The 16,559-nt window shown below is 43.1% G+C and overlaps 1 protein-coding gene across 5 annotated transcripts in view; it reads left to right on the plus strand.

Moving 5' to 3' along the window:
• Positions 1-16,559, plus strand: part of vps8 (VPS8 subunit of CORVET complex) — a 734,009-nt gene that overhangs the window by 60,937 nt on the left and 656,513 nt on the right. For all 5 annotated transcript variants that reach the window (XM_041200655.1, XM_041200658.1, XM_041200657.1 and 2 more), the window contains one exon: positions 906-1,076. In XM_041200655.1, coding sequence (XP_041056589.1) covers positions 906-1,076 — 171 coding nt within the window. The remainder of the gene's footprint in view (positions 1-905; positions 1,077-16,559) is intronic.

Here is a 16,559-nt window from a genome sequence, read left to right on the forward strand (position 1 = left end):
CACACCCAGAGTGGACAGGCAAATGGAGTGGTCCATTACACCTGTACAGCAGCGCTGATCAGTGACAAGGTCTGCTGGTGCAAGATTGGGCGCTGCTGAAATAGCGAATTACTGGGAATTCTATTTCACCATTGCTTTTATATATAAGGAATACTTTTAATAAATAGCATATTAATCTAAATTTTCTCTTCAGTTTTTTGCTTTCTACTCCTGAAGATGTTTCCTCTTTTGGCGAAGCTTTAGAATTTTATGTTGAATTTGGGATGAGCGTTAACTTCCTTGGATTTTTTTTTCCCCCTGCACTTTCCGTTTACACCTTGAGTAGGCCTTTGGAATGAATTCTGCTGCAGTGTATTTCCTGCAGGTATTTTATTACCAGCTTCAATGATGGTTATCCTGAGTGAGCCTCTTGGATCATAAGTATTGGTGGAGTTGGCCGGTAGCTGGTAATTATTGATATAACTGTGGCTGGGTGTTGAATGTGCCATTTGTGCATCTTTGCCTGCAATTTGCCCCACAAACTGTTGAGTTTCCTATCCGAGCTGCCTCATTGTGGGAGTTTCAAAGTGCTTCCAGAGAGGGAGAAAGGGGTGGTTATGTCCCTGTGAACACTCACGATGTGGCAGTGCAGCTGCAATAAAATACAGAATAGGATGGGCAGCAATCAAAGCTCAGGCCACCTACCCATCCTTTCAGTAATAATTAGTACAAAGCACAGCAAAATCATGAAATGACAAAAGAAGGAATAATGGTTGGCAATAATATTCAGAGAAGAAGACAAAATAATCAGATAATCAATTGGAATGATACATTTTCTCTTGGTTGCTTAACTTGGGAATTTTTCACGTTTTGCTTGAACTGTAAAGGGAGATTTTATCATCAGATTATCCTTTCTCTGTCCACAGTGGATCAATTCTAGGACACTGGCTCTACTGGACAGTGCAGAGAAACTGCATGTGGTGGACCGTCATAGTCAAGAAGAGCTGGAGATCGTGGACATTGCTGAAGTTCAGTTGGTTTACAACAGCAGCCACTTCAAATCCCTGGCCACGGGTGGGAATGTTAGCCAGGCTTTGGTAAGGCCCAGAAAACTTCTGTTGTCCTCAATCTGCTATCTGAGTTAATTGTTGTTCTTTGATTTGTGATCAACACGAGGTGAGAAGGATTTATCATGTTTGATCATCTGGGTTGGTTTTTTTTGTACCTTTTCATGTCCCTCGCTGGTGCTGCTTTCCCCAGTTGGGACAGAACAGCACGGTAACCATCAATATTGCTCATTGGGTAACATGCTGCACTTTTGCGAAGCGAATGAAGTAATTGCATTTGTTTGCAGGCAGTCAGGGGTGTTTTTGAATTTCGTGTGGGCTTCTTGCTCCTCACGAGCCTTAAAAAAAAAATGGCTTTGCATGTTTCCACATTTAAAGCATCTGCTTGTATTTTGAAGTAGATTTTAGCGCACAGTTGTGATTGCTGAGGGAGATGACCTTAGCCTGGCAATAGGGACGTTTTTCCAGTGCAATTCAGATTTTTAAGTGCTTTCCTGCATACGTGCTCTGTTAGCCTCTGTGCGTCGAAAAGGGGAAATTTTTGATTTTTGTTTGTTACGCACACAAGATAATATGTTTTAAAAACAAATTAAAATGGAGGCTGTGCTGCATTAATAAAGCGCAGTATGAAGATTGGAGCTGCCTGAAAGTTTTGGCCCGGCACTCGTTTATGGGGGGGTGGGGGTTGTGGTTAGTGGTTTTGAAATATTTTTATTTGTCGTTTCTAGCTCATGCCCGTCAGATGTAGGAATGATTTCAAAAGCAAATGGATCACCAGGCGGATAGGAGGCTGTTGTTTATACCTGATTGATTAATTGTGGAAATTATTTTGATTGGTCATGAGTAGAGATAGTTTGATCATCAGGCTACCTTGCATTGATATCAAAGCAACACACACAGCTGTGGAATAGGCCTGTGATGTCAACTTCTCTGCTTTACATTGCTGTAGCCATGATGGGGATAATGGGTGTGATTCCATGCACAATTTTCTTTGTACCAACCTTCAGAGCCTCAGTTGAAAGCTACTGAGAAGGTACACAGGAAGCCTGAACTGATTGTTTCAAACTTTTACCGTGAAGTCAAGTATGGTCCTGATGCTTTCTAGCTGTGTCCTTTCTTCAACTGTGACTGTAATGATCTTGTCAATAGTTTTTGTTTACAATTAAAAACTTGGTATTAAGGCATTACTGACCTTCAGGACATTACAAATGGGCATGTCACACAGTCACCGGTATGTTATACCATACATAAGGGGAAAATTGTCAGTGTTGTGGTACATTAGTCCACTTGTAACTTGGATAAGAGTTGCAGTTCCAATGAACCCATGTGTCTCAGCTCCATTCAGTTAATTGGAGACCAATGAATTTACAATTGTCAGTGTTGTTTTCTGTGCAAAACGCGCATATCAAGAGATTCGGAACCATAGGAGACTTGTCTGCTTACGGCATCTCCTTTTCTGTAGAAATAAAAGACGGAGAGTTGTGATGGCCTTTTTGTGATTTTGGAGGAAATACTATATTTTATCTTGGGCTGGTGGTCCCTTTAAAACTAGGTTTATTTCGGATCTAATTTATGGTAAAGCGCTGGCTTTCAGAGGAGGCAATGGCACAGTGGTATTTGCACTGGGCTAGTGATCCAGAGACCCAGGGTGATACTCTGGGGACCTGGGTTCAAATCCCACCATGGCAGATGGTGAACTTTTAATTTAATAAAAAATCTGGAATTAAATCATCATCTCCAATAATGACCATGAAACCATTGTCGATTGTTGTTAAAACCCACCTGGTTCACTACTGTCCTTTAGGGAAGAAAACCTGCTGTCCTTACCTGGTCTGGCCTACACCAATGTAATTAAATATCCTCTGAAATGGGAATAGCGATAGGAAACAACCGGAAACGGCAACGGCAAATTCAGCGACCTGTCGACCCTGCTGTCTCCTAATTTTGGCACTAGCCCCCAGGTATTAGGGAGAACTGTCTGTCTCCTCACAGACTAATGACATTGTCATCCTCATGGAATCATACCTTACAGATAATGTCTCAGACACCACCATCACCATCCCTGGGTATGTCCTGTCCCACTGGCAGGACAGTCCCAGCAGAGGTGGCGGTGACACAGTGGTATACAGTCGGGAGGGAGTTACCTTGGGAGTCCTCAACATCGACTCCGGGCCCCATGAAGTCTCATGGTCAAACATGGGCAAGGAAACCTCCTGCTGGTTACCATGTACCACCCCTCCTCAGCCGGTGAATCAGTGCTCCTCCATGTTGAACGTCACTTGAGGAAGCACTGAGGGTGACAAGGGCACAGAATGTACTCTGGGTGGGGGACTTCAATGTCCATCACCAAGAGTGCTGGGTAGCACCACTACTGACCGAGCTGGCTGAGTCCTAAAGGACATAGCTGCTAGACTGGGTCTGTGACAGGAGGTGAGGGAACCAACAAGAGGGAAAAACATACTGGGCCTCATCCTCACCAACTTGCTTGCCGGAGATACAGTTGTCCATGACAGTATCAGTAGGAGTGACCAATACATAGTTGTTTTGGAGATGAAGTTCCGCCTTCACATTGAGGATACCCTCCATCATGATGTGTGGCACTAACACCATGCTAAATGGGATAGATTTCGAACAGATCTAGCAACTCAAGACTGGGCATCCATGAGGCACTGTGGGCCATCAGCAGCAGCAGAATTGTACTCAAACATAACCTGTAACCTCATGGCCCAGCATATTTCCCACTCTACCATTACCATCAAGCCAGGGGATCAACCCTGGTTCAATGAAGAATGTAGGAGGGCATGCCAGGAGCAGCACCAGGCATACCGAAAAATTAGGTGTTTACCTGGTGAAGCTATAACACAGGACTGCTTGCAGCATAAGCAGCAAGTGTTAGACAGAGCTAAGTGATCCACAACCAACAGATCTGATCTAAGCTCTGCATTCCTGCCACATCCAGTTATGAATGATGGTGGACAATTAAACAACTCACTGGAGAAGGAGGCTCCACAAATATCCCCATCCTCAATGAAGGAGGAGCCCAGCACATCGATGCAAAAGATAAGGCTGAAGCATTTGCTACAATCTTCAGCCAGAAGCATCGAGTGGATGATCCATCTCAGCCTCCTCCAGAGGTCCCCAGCATCACAGATGCCAGTTTTCAGTCAATTCAATTCACTCCACGTAACATTAAGAAATGGCTGAAGGCACTGGGTGCTGAAGACTTGTGCTCCAGAAGTTGCCACAGCCCTAGCCAAGCTGTTCCAGTACAGCTTCAAGACTTGCATCTACCCGGCTATGTGGAAAATTGCCCAGGTATGTCCTGTATACAATAAGCAGGACAAATCAATCCCAGCCAATCACTGCCCCTTCAGCCTACCCTCCATCAGTAAAATAATTGAAGGGGTCAACAGTAGTACGACCAAGAGGCATTTGCTTAGCAATAACATGCTCACTGACGCCTAGTTTAGGTTCTGTCAGGGCCACTTAGCTCCTGACCTCATTACAGCCGAGGTGAGGTGAGTGACTGCCCTTGACATCGAGGCAGTATTTGACTGAGTGTGGCATCAAGGAACCCTAGCAAAACTGGAGCCAATGTAAATCGTGGGGAAAGCTCTCCACTGTTTGGAGTCATACCTAGCACAAAGAAGGTGGTTGTGGTTGTTGGAGGTCAGTCACCTCAGCTCCAGGACATCACTACAGGAGTTCCTCAGGGTAGTGTCCTCGGCCCAACCATCTTCAGCCGCTTCATCAATGATCTTCCTTCCATCATAAGGTCAGAAGTGGGGATGTTCGCTGATGATTGCACAATGTTCAGGACCATTTGCAACTCCTCAGATATTGAAGCAGTCCATGTCCAAATGCAGCAAGATCTGGACAATATCCAGGCTTGGCCTGACAAGTGACAAATAACATTCACGCCACACAAGTGCCAGGCAATGACCATCTCCAACAAGAGAGAATCTGACCATCACCCCTTGATGTTCAGTGGCATTACCATCACTGAATCCCCCACTATCAACATCCTGAGGATTACCATTGACCAGAAACTGAAGCAGACTAGCCATAGAAATACCATGGCTACAAGAGCAGGTCAGAGGCTAGGAATCCTGTGGAGAGTAACTCACCTCCTGGTTCCCCAAAGCCTGTCCACCTCTACAAGGCACAAGTCAGGAATGTGATGGAATACTCCCCATTTTCCTGGATGTGTGCAGCTCCCACAAAACTCAAGAAGCTTGACACCATCCAGGACAAAGCAGCTCGCTTGATTGGCACCACATCCACAAACATTCACTCCCTCCACCACCAACACACAGTAGCAGCAGTGTGTGTACCATCTACAAGATGCACTGCAGGAATTCACCAAGGCTCCTTAGATAGCACTTTCCAAACCCATGATCAATACCACCTAGAAGGACAAGGGCAGCAGATAGATGGGAACACCAACTGGAAGTTCCACTGCAAGTCACTCACGATCCTGATTTAGAAATGTATCGCCGGTGAATGAATTTTTAAAAAACGATCATGTGATCAGGTTGCTTGGGAGATAAACGATAGTAAAAAGGAGTCAACAAGTTAATTACAGGATAAGTAGCTTCCTGGCGGTGCTTCTATGTTCAAGCAGTTTAATTTTGAGTTTTATACCAAGCTGGTTGCAGAACATCCCTCTCAAAGTTCAGTTGAAATTTTGTGTGTTGGTTAACAGAGGGTAAAACTCTTATAAACGGAAGGACTACTAACAGTGAGTTGAACTTCTGATGTAGCCAAGTTGAGAGAGAGAGAGAAATTCCAGAGTTTAAAAAAATATTAAAACCAGGGGAGTTCCAACTTGAGTTGGTTAAGCTTAAAACTCTAAAAACACCTGTGTTGAATGAGGAGTTTATAACCGAGGATGGCTAGAGGAGATTTGAAAAGAAAGCCTTGCTGGAAGTAAGCAAAAGGCCCAAGAAATCTCAACCCTTAGACAAACATTCAAAGCAACACTTTTTAACCAAGCAGTTAATCTTCCAAATTGTGGTAAGAATCTGACTGAGTTTGTCAGGGGGGCAAGTCAGATGGGTGTAGAAGGAAAGTGGAGTTAAGTTGGTTGATTAGAGTGAAAGTAATTGTGTTCATTGTACTTTTAATATCTTTAATGTAACTGACTATTTAAGATAGAGTGTAGTTATTTTAGTTCATGTTCTTTGATGTTTATCCAGTAAGATTATTTTATTTAAACTGTGAACCTTGTGGCTTCATTCTTTAGTAAATAGCCAGTGTTTTGCTTTCTTAAAAAAACACGTTACTGGTCTCTACCAAGATCCTAACAGGAAAATGGCCTGAATTCGAGACGTCCATTAATTGATGCAATTTAGGTGATGGGAGAGCAACATCAAATTGACTCGCATGAGTAGCTCTTCTATATTTAGTCTTTCCTTTACTTAAAGAACCTTTGGAGACTGTTTCAGAAAGAGTAGACCTGGTATTCTGTGCATTGACAGGATCTCCATTTTCTGAACTCCCCTCTGATCAACTTGTAGGACAGAGAAAGAAAAGATTCTTTAATTTTAACAGAAGACACCAGGACATGCCTGATCACTGACACTTGTACAGCATTTGTGCCCACATCATATTGTAGTTTTATCACAAGTCCACAGACACACGAAACCAGCTCAGTCCATTTAGCAACCGAGTGGGGGATGATTATAGCTCCATTGGAAGATGCTGGCACATTAGAAAGTGAGTCATTTGAAACCTGGAAAGGTTACATTTTTCAGTGTTGTCATGTGTGAGACCTGCACACCAGGTGCTAAAATCATTGGAATAATAAGAGTGCCTCTTTCCCTTCACCTTTCTACTCCATTTAGGAATTCAGACCTCTTGCGGCAAGAGCAGAGTTTGACCTCTGTCTAACTGTGATGCACTGTAACATCCTCTATTCCGGGGCCATTTGGCTGAATGTCTTCTGCTGGCTCTGAGACACTCAGAATCCCTGCAGCTAAAGAATTTACAAAATTCTAGACATTTGTACAGACAGAACTCTAAACATGCAGTGGGATATTGATTGAAAGCAAACTGGAGACTGGTTTGCTTCTGTTAACAGTCTTTCTTGAGAGGCACTGGTTTTTATGAAACATAAAAATGATCTTTTTTAGATTGACAATGTCTGAAATCTAATGTGGAGGTGACGGAGCTGTGTTAAGTGAATGTAATGTAAACATTTCTCCATGGGAGCAGGGAAGGTTGATTGAGACAAATAATGGGCAGCGCATTTTTTCATGTAAACACAAGGAGGCAATATTTTGCCACTGCTAATTTTAGATGGAGATCAGTGTGAATATAAAGTGCTTTTCCACTTAAAGCAAAGTGGAATTGAATGAATATATGAAGTTTTCCATCATTTATTTGAGTGCAATGTAGTGTCTTACCAAATGCAGCTATAATTTAAAGGCTAATGTGCAGAGCTCCTCAAAGAGTTTATATTGATTGATGGAAAGTGGTTTAATATTTTCGCTGCCCAAAGTAACCATTTAATGTTGTTCAAAATTCACCTTCCTTGTGACCCTAGACTATAGTGGTGAGATTGTGCATCATGTGAAATCATTAAGGCACCTGCAACATCAAAGACCTTTTTTTAGCATGCTGCTATTTGATAAATAATGCTAAACAGCTTCCATTAACTCAGTCATAAATCTAATCAAGAGGTCCGTGTGGTCCAGTTGAGTTTTCCAGTTATGGTTAACAATGTTCCCTTTGTTCCTAAACTCTATTCTTAGTTTGCATGTCTTTCCCCTAAGGCCTGTATGAATCGTTTCATGCTGAGGTACCTGGGTGTGGACTTGTTTGCACTGTCAGTCAAACAGCTCTATAAAGTTTGTTGAAAAACAGAAATCTGTTGGCAGTGTTGAACATCTTATCACTGGATTTATATTCTGAAGAGTAAATATTTCTGTGGCAACTCATTTGTGTTCCCTGATGCTCAGATTTCTGTTTTACTGTTTTCTCTTTTAAGGAGGGAGGGAGGGAAGTGAAGTTTTGTGCATTGGTAAGGAACATAAACTCCACTTTTCTTTCCTAACGTATCTTCACACTTTTTTTTCTCTTGGGGGGATAGCGGGGAGGTGGTAGAAGGATTCCTGGCTGATTATTGGCCCATTGAACCACGTCATGAACACTGTTCTGTGGTCAACAAGTTCTGGCCATGGGACTTGAGCCCAGAGTTTCTAGGTCCAGAGGTAGGGACACTATTACCGTGCCACAAGATCTCCTGATTCCACGCGACAAACAGGGGAATAGATGTTGTCAACAGGGGAATGGATGTTGTGAACAGTACATGGTAAGGCAAGGTGGCTGAGTGATTAAGATGATGGCCTACTAATCCATTTTAACTTCCTGGATGAACTGAGTGAGTGCATTTAATCCCTGTGACTTTCTCATGGGACCTCTGGCTTTATAAATGGAGTGACTTTTACAAAGGCAAGCAACCTGAATATTGCTAAAAAGAGAGACATGTTGACAAAGCTGTTTGTCTTGCACTCATCCAGGCAAATGCAAGAAGGCAAATTTCAAACTATCACAACAATCTATACTTAAGGGGAAAGAGTGCAGACCATACTCAACCAGCCTGTGCTTGCAAAACCAAAACAAAACGTCTGCTGTTAGAAATGATTCCACGATTGGACAGCACTTGCTGAACAATCCTGAGTGTGTTAATAACTACATTAACAATCAATTTAAGATAATCAGTCGAGCTCGTTACTGGCTCATTCATGTTTGCTAGAAACGGCATGCATTCATACACAGGGACCCATTCTCTGCAAACAAAAGGAATATGTTCAAGCCTTGTGCCTTTTTTGAACTACCCAGGGGGTTTGGGGAGCCTATAGTTCCTTGTTGCTTTCTCCATGGCAATGCCTCGGTCAGTCAGAGTCACCTTGCTAAACAATCAGCACCTTTCTCTTGTAGCATAAATTGTTGTGATGGTTTGAAATTTGGCATTCTTGTGTTTGCCCTGATGAGCGAAAGACCAAAACCTTGGACAGCATACCTATCTTTTCAGCAATATTCAAGCTCTGTACTAAAAACAAGGAAGGTATGCTAAACCTTTATAAGTCACTGGTTAGGCTGCAGCTAGAGTATTGTGTAAAATTCTGGGCACCAAACTTTAGGATGGATTTCAAGCACCTAGGGTGCAAGCAGCTTTATAATAATTATATCATGGATAAGGGACTCCACTTGTACGGCGAGACAAGAGAAGCTGGGATTGATTTCCTTAAAACAGAGCAGAGAAGGTTTCGTTCTCAAGATTTCATTGCCCTAACAATCTGAGAGTGATAGGCTTCCAAACTTCACGAGCATATACCACAGCAGGTAAGACCATGTGAACATAACGTTATGGATTGTGACTTAACAGGTGTACAAGATTTTGAGGGGCAAATAAGGAGGAAACAACATTACCTCAGAGGTTGCAAGAAGCAGATTCAGCCCAAACAGAGCTTTGAATATTTGCTTGAGAAGGAAAATAAAAACCCAGATTAATGGGAAAAGAATAAGGCAGTGAAACCAATTGGCCGCGCCAGAATGAATTAACTATCATAGCACCAGTCCATTAATTGCATCAGTTTTCTTCAGGCATGAGGACACTGATAGGTACACTTAAAAGTCTTTTTTTTAAAAAAAAATGACTACTGCACTAGTAACTGGTTTTGTATAATTTTAAAATCACTTTTAGCTGTTTTAAGATCGGGTTACTCACCAGTGGTAGACTAGACAAGTCGCAACAGCTGTTATTTTTTGTGATAAACCCATTTTCAGCTGTTTCAATAAACCTGCAGCCAGTTACTATTCCTAAATGTATCAAAGAATATTCGTAATGTAAAATAAAAACGGCATTCGAAGACATTTGCTGGATGGTGCTGGTTGAAGGCAGATTTTATGTTCAGTGTTATGCCAATGAGTTTGTGTGGAAACCTAATCAAAATAATAATCTTTAAATGGGTGTAGTTTTGAGCACAGCGTGTACCCAGATTCCCAAGAGCGGCCAAAGCAGAAACACACGACCGATATTTTTAAATCCTGACCTACATAATGAGATAAGACTTTAAATTGAATAGCCGCTAAAAACAGATGCTGGGATAGTAATGAACAATTAACACAATGCAGGCAATGTAACGTAATGTAATTCAATGTAATGCAAGCAGCAAACAAACTTGATGCTGCCTGGTCTTTTGATTGATTGCTACAAGCATCCAGTGCAAACTGCTCTGGTCATTGGCTGCAAGCATTAGACAGGGGCCCAAAATTGTGACTTGCTGGCAGCAAGCAGTTCAAGGTAGCCTGCACCTCTTAAAGGGGAGTTGCATTGTGGCTGGAGTGGACGCTGGCTGTCATGCAGGAAATAAATCTGACCTGGGAAAGGCAGAAGGATAGCACAGCATGGGAGAGAGCAAGCTCCAAGGTTTTCACACACTGCACAGGAGGCCTTGGTGGAGAAGGTAGTGTTATGACCACATCTGGTGTTAATTGCTGCGCAAACCAAATCCCAGAGGGAAACTTGGATTCCGGGTCATGCCCTTTTTTTTGTATTCTGGGAATGAGAAGAAGACATACTGATCTCAGCTGTAAGAGGTCCAGTAACACTTTTGAGATTTAAAAAATTAAAAATAAAACACATATATTAACAAAAATAAAACTTAAGGCACAAGATTACAGTTACAAATTAAGGTTAGTTCTACAAAGCATATCCCCAAAGACTGCCAACTTGGTTAAACCCACCAATAAACACCTTCCAGGCAACACTGCCTAATAGTTGTCAACTATAAAACCCAGTAATATTATGCAAGGCAAACTGGTGTAGCTTCAATAAAGACATACCACATGACCTTTTCCCTCTTCCGCTCCTTCTGAAGTGGGTTCCACTGCAGAAGCATATGAACGTCAGGTTTGAGTCCTGATTGCTAGAGATTATTACTAGGTGAGTGAGAGTATGTAATGAATTGAGCAGGGTCTGAGACTAGTGGTGCAGTTGGATGTGGCATTTGAAGATTCCCAGCCCAAAGCCCCAGCTGTACTTCAGCAGTTCAAACAGCTCCAGCTATCCCCAACTCAACAGCAACTCTAAAATACCTTCTCTTTCCCCTTTTCATCTCAGTTCCATTGTTCTCACACCTCTTTGAAACTCAAACCCTTCCAAATATAAGATCGTTCATGTTTCCATCTAGTCTTTGCTTTAGGGACAGTAAAATATAATAGCTGCACTACTATTTACATATGGAACTCTTGCAAGATGCAAACATGTTTCTTGATACCTCTTTGATATTCAAACAAACTCTCAACATCTCTATCCTTTCCATGTTTCCAAACCCCCCAGACAACCTGATTCCTATCAATCTCTTACCTAGATTAATTAAATCATGTACATGTACGCGCGCGCACACACACACAAAACCCCCCCTCAGCCTTCTTTACAGAATAACAGAATATTCCCCAAAATATTTTTTGAAAATCCATTCTCACAGTAGAAAGGAGAAATATCTTGTATTCGTAAGGAGACAGGAAGCCAGACACTCAAAAGGCAGTGGGAATAGACACCTATGGAGGTCAGTGCCAGGAGTCAGCTCCGAGGACCAAGATGCAGTATAGCAAGAAGTTCAGTGACCTCACATGAATGGTTTGGGCCAGTGAATGAATCTTCAAATGCCATATCAGAGTTGCACCGCTAGAATCAGATACTGCTCAATTCATTACATACTCTCACTCACCTAGTAATATACTCTAGCAATCAGGACTCATACCTGACACTCATATGCTCCACTGCACCCTCACTCGCTTACCACTGCTACAAGCATCAAATCCACATCTTACAGCTTGCACACACTTCCAGCTATTCAACCACGACAGCCACATCACCCAAACAGATTGAATGACACTCAGTTACGCACTTGCTTCGTTCTCACAGCATAAGGTGGCACACAGACCGAGGAGCAGCAAGTAACTGGAGGAGTTTGGGCATGCTAGCGTATCCTGATGCCCATGCAGTAGAGGGTACTGTATGATTCTGTGGCCAGCGAGACACTGAAACACTCCTCCTCCCCACATCAGAAACTTATGTCTTTCTCCTTTCCGATATTCATGAGTTGCAGTCTCTTGATTTCACACTAGCAGCCACCAGCTCAGATACTGACACTGAGAGTATGATAGAGGATAAATTAGAGGTGGAACCTGCACGCGATGAGCAGACTGCAGCCAATCGGCAGAGGATCAGTATAACAGGGATGCTAACTCGATATTCCTTGTCACCGGGTAGCTGCACTTTGATTTGCCATGGTGGTTATGATGCAGATGGTACAGTGAGCTGCTACAGAATGAAAGCATCATGACTGCTGACGGGATAGCTGGCATTGAGCTTCAAGATTTGCTGTCCATAGTGTTGAGACTGGGTCTGGTATAGGGCAGAGTTGACATAAGGCTCCTGCAAAGTGATCTGTGTGCAGCCAATGCAGCACGAGGAAGCCTGCAATCCAAGCAAAGCCAAATGTGATCGTTCCACTTGTTTCTTCCTGGCAAGAGGCAGTGAAATGTAATTAGTTGAAATGCAGAGAGCCTCAGTGACCCTCCCTTATGCACAGTGGATGACAAGCTGAGAGACATTGAAAATGTCTGCAGCTCCAGCCTAAAATGAGATTGATGCGTAGAAGTTCATGGCCATGGTCACCTTCGCAGCCCTTGTCAGTGCAGCCCTTGCCTTGCTGTGAGGGTGTAGGTGTGGCTGCAGTGGGTGGCAGATTTCAGTGAGGGTCTCTTTACTGAAGCACGGACATGTAACATATTATTCCTCACTGAGCTTCAGATGGATAATTGCTCCCTGATATTCTGGATGGATATGGCTTTGCCCTTTCTCCTGCTGCCTCCTTCCTCTTCCAGCAGCCTATCTTGCTCCACTTGCCCTCAGTTCATTCTCCATGTCATGCTGTATTCCAAGGGAAATGCCTACTAGTGCACCGCTACCAGGGAGAAACCAATTTGTGAAGAAACCTTGAAGTCAACACTAAATCCTGCCACACCACTCCCTCTAGACTTTGGCAATGTTAAACAAACACTGAAAGCACCAAAAACTTGTAGAATTGAAGCAACAGCACGACAAATCTGTATTTGCGGATACCTTTAAATAGCATTGGTTGTTCCCACTGCTGAATGTGTGTTCAGCTGCATGAGGCTAAGAGAGGATGTTAGCTGGAGTGTTGAGTTCCACAATGGCAATGCTAGCATTAAATCAGTATTACACACTGATTGACGTCATGATCTGCCTGCTTGGTTAACTCTGATGGATGTTCAATGCAGGTGAACTATCATCAACATCGATATGGTGCCTGAGATTCGCCCACAAATATGTGTCACAGACACCGCAGCATCCAAAAAACAAGCACTAGTGAGCCCTAAATAGCGCTACATGTTTTTCATCTATTTAAGACAAAAATCTGCACTTCACCTCTATGTAGTGTTGGCTTCTATTTTACCATCTGTTTGCTATACTATTGCTGTTCGTACATTTTTAAAATTCATTCATGGGCATTGTTGCCTAGGCTAGCATTTATTGCCCATCTCTAATTGCCCTTGAGAAGGTGGTGGTGAGCTGTCTTCTTGAGCTGCTGCAGTCCATGTGGTGTAGGTAGACCCACAATGATGTTAGGGAGGGAGTTGCAGGATTTTGACCCAGTGACACTGAAGGAATGGCGATATATTTCTAAATCAGGATGGTGAGTGACTTGGAAGGGAACTTGCAGGTGGTGATGTTCCTATGTGTCTGCAGCCCTTGTCCTCCTAGGTGGTAGTGGTCGTGGGTATAGAAGGCACTGTATAAGGGGCCTTGGTGAATTCCTGCAGTGCATCTTGTAGATGGTACACACTGCTGCCACTGTGTGTCAGTGGTGGAGGGAGTGAATGTTTGTGGATGTGGTGCCAATCAAGCGGGCTGCTTTTTCCTGGATGGTGTCAAGCTTCTCAAGTGTTGTTGGAGCTGCACTCATCCAGGCAAGTGGAGAGTATTCCATCACACTCCTAACTTGGGCCTTGCAGGTGATGGTCGAGGGGTGTTTTTGTGACTAGGTGCCTATGTCCAGTGGGGTTCCACAGGGATTGGTGTTGGGTCCCTTGCTGTTTGTGGTATATATAAACGACTTAGACTTGAATGTAGGAGGGTTGATCAGTAAGTTCGCGGATGACACAAAAATTGGTGGGTGGTAAATAGTGAGGAGGATAGCATTAGATTACAGGAGGATATAGACGGGCTGGTCAGACGGGCTGATCAGTGGCAAATGGAATTTAATCCGGATAAGTGTGAGGTGATGCACTTGGGCAGGACAAACAAGGCACGGGAATACACAATGAATGGTAGGATCCTGGGAGGTACCGAGGATCAGAGGGACCTTGGTGTGCATGTCCACCGGTCCCTTAAGGTAGCGGGTCAGGTAGATAAGGTGGTTAAAAATGCATATGGGATAAGTGCCTTTATTAGCCGAGGCACGGAATATAAAAGCAGGGAACTGTATAAGACGCTGGTTAGGCCACAGCTAGAATATTGTGTGCAGTTCTGGAATCCGCATTATAGGAAGGATGTGATTGCACTAGAGAGAGTGCAGAGGAGATTTACCAGGATGTTGCCTGGGCTGGAGAGTTTTAGTTATGAGGAGATTGGATAGACGGGGGTTATTTTCCCTGGAGCAGAGGAGATTGAAGGGCGACATGATAGAGGTGTATAAACTTATGAGGGGCATAGATAGGGTAGACGGGAAGGAACTTTTCCCTTTGGTAGAGGGATCAATAACCACGGGGCATAGATTTAAGGTAAGGGGCAGGAGGTTTAGAGAGGATGTGAGGAAGAATTTTCTTACCCAGAGGGTGGTGGGAATCTGGAACTCACTGCCTGAAAGGGTGGTAGAGGCAGAAACCCTCATAACATTTAAGAAGTATTTGGATGTGCACTTGCGATGCCATGGCATACAAGGCTATGGGGCTAGTGCTGAAAATTGGGATTAGAATAGTGCGACACTTGTTTGACTGGTGCAGACTCGATGGGCCGAAGGGCCTTTTTCTGTGCAGTGGACCTCTATGACTATGACAGGGCTGAGTTTGCTATTGTCATTTCTGATGCCTGGGATGATGCTGGGATGTCAGTCCCATTTCATGCCTTTGAGGGTTTTTAATGGTTTGATACAACTAAGTGGCTTGCTAGGCCATTTCCGAGTCAACCACGTTGCTGTGGGTCTGGATCTGGAGTCACGTGTAGGCCAGACCAGGTAAGGATGGCAGGGGAGTTTCCCCCAAGGACATTAGTAAGCCAGATGGGTTTTTCCGACAATCGATTTTAATAGTCATCATTCACATTTCACCATCTGCCATGATGGGATTCTAACCTGGGACCCCAGTGAATTACCCTGCCTCTCTGGAAACCAATACTACTGTGTCACCACCTCCCTTATCCAATTTTTGAACTTCTATGTAACATTATCTGAAATTTGATTTCACTGTTTTCATTTCCAAAGCAATAGAAGTTATTTCCAGAAATAATAGACAGCTGATGATACCGCTGGAGTTTTAATCTTTATTTTGATTAGTTCAATGATGACTAACACATCAGTGTACTGTTGGATATAAGTGAATTGTCTTAGCATGTGTGAATCAAAATTTTACATCACTCTTACAATATCAGACTAAACTCATTTCCTCCAAACCCATTTTTAAAATACTTTGAACAATTGAAAATTCTTGTTTACATGGGAGATACAAAGGTTGTGCCATTCTTCTGGATCGCATTTTGTTTGTGTTGCATTATCAGCACACCGACTTTAATATTAAATAAAAGTGCCCTCAGCCGTATCCCCACTTCTACAAAAGCTGAAGCCAGTGTCAGCTCGGCTCGATCAGTTGCTCGTTCAGTTATCTCTGTGCTAGAAGATTTGGACTCAAGTTTGAAGACTTGAACGAATAAGCTAGGTTAATACTTAAATGAATCAGTGCTACATTGTCACCTTTAAGGTGTACCATTAAGGCTGCATTCTGTCTGGCCTGTCGGGTGATTTTCTTTGCAACCAGTTGATGAAAAGCTGGGATTTCTTCTGATGTCCCAATGTTCCTCCCTCAATGCTAACCCTGCCAAGACACATTGATTATCCATTTATCTGAAATGTTATTAGTAACTCCTAGATGTGTGCAGGTGAGCTCCTTCAATCACTTACATAATAGTCACTGTGCTTCAAAAGTCATTTATAGTTGTAAACTACTGTGGGCATCCCAAGCAAACTCCCTTTCTTGAAATTAATGATATTTGGTTAGTCTCTATCAGCAGATAAACAGAACTCAGCATTGAGGTTGTATGTTAGGAACATGGATTGTGATGCAGAGCTCTGCAGTTGGACCAGCCAGCTGTTGTTCCTAACTTGTGTACAACAGATGCATATTATCATGTTTTATTCTTTCTGCTGGTATGTCACCAGCAGAACCAGAATTGGTTGCCCATTACGTGTCCTTGCCCAGCCA

This window comes from Carcharodon carcharias, chromosome 12, assembly GCF_017639515.1.
Source record: "Carcharodon carcharias isolate sCarCar2 chromosome 12, sCarCar2.pri, whole genome shotgun sequence".
Classification (NCBI taxonomy): Eukaryota; Metazoa; Chordata; class Chondrichthyes; order Lamniformes; family Lamnidae; genus Carcharodon; species Carcharodon carcharias.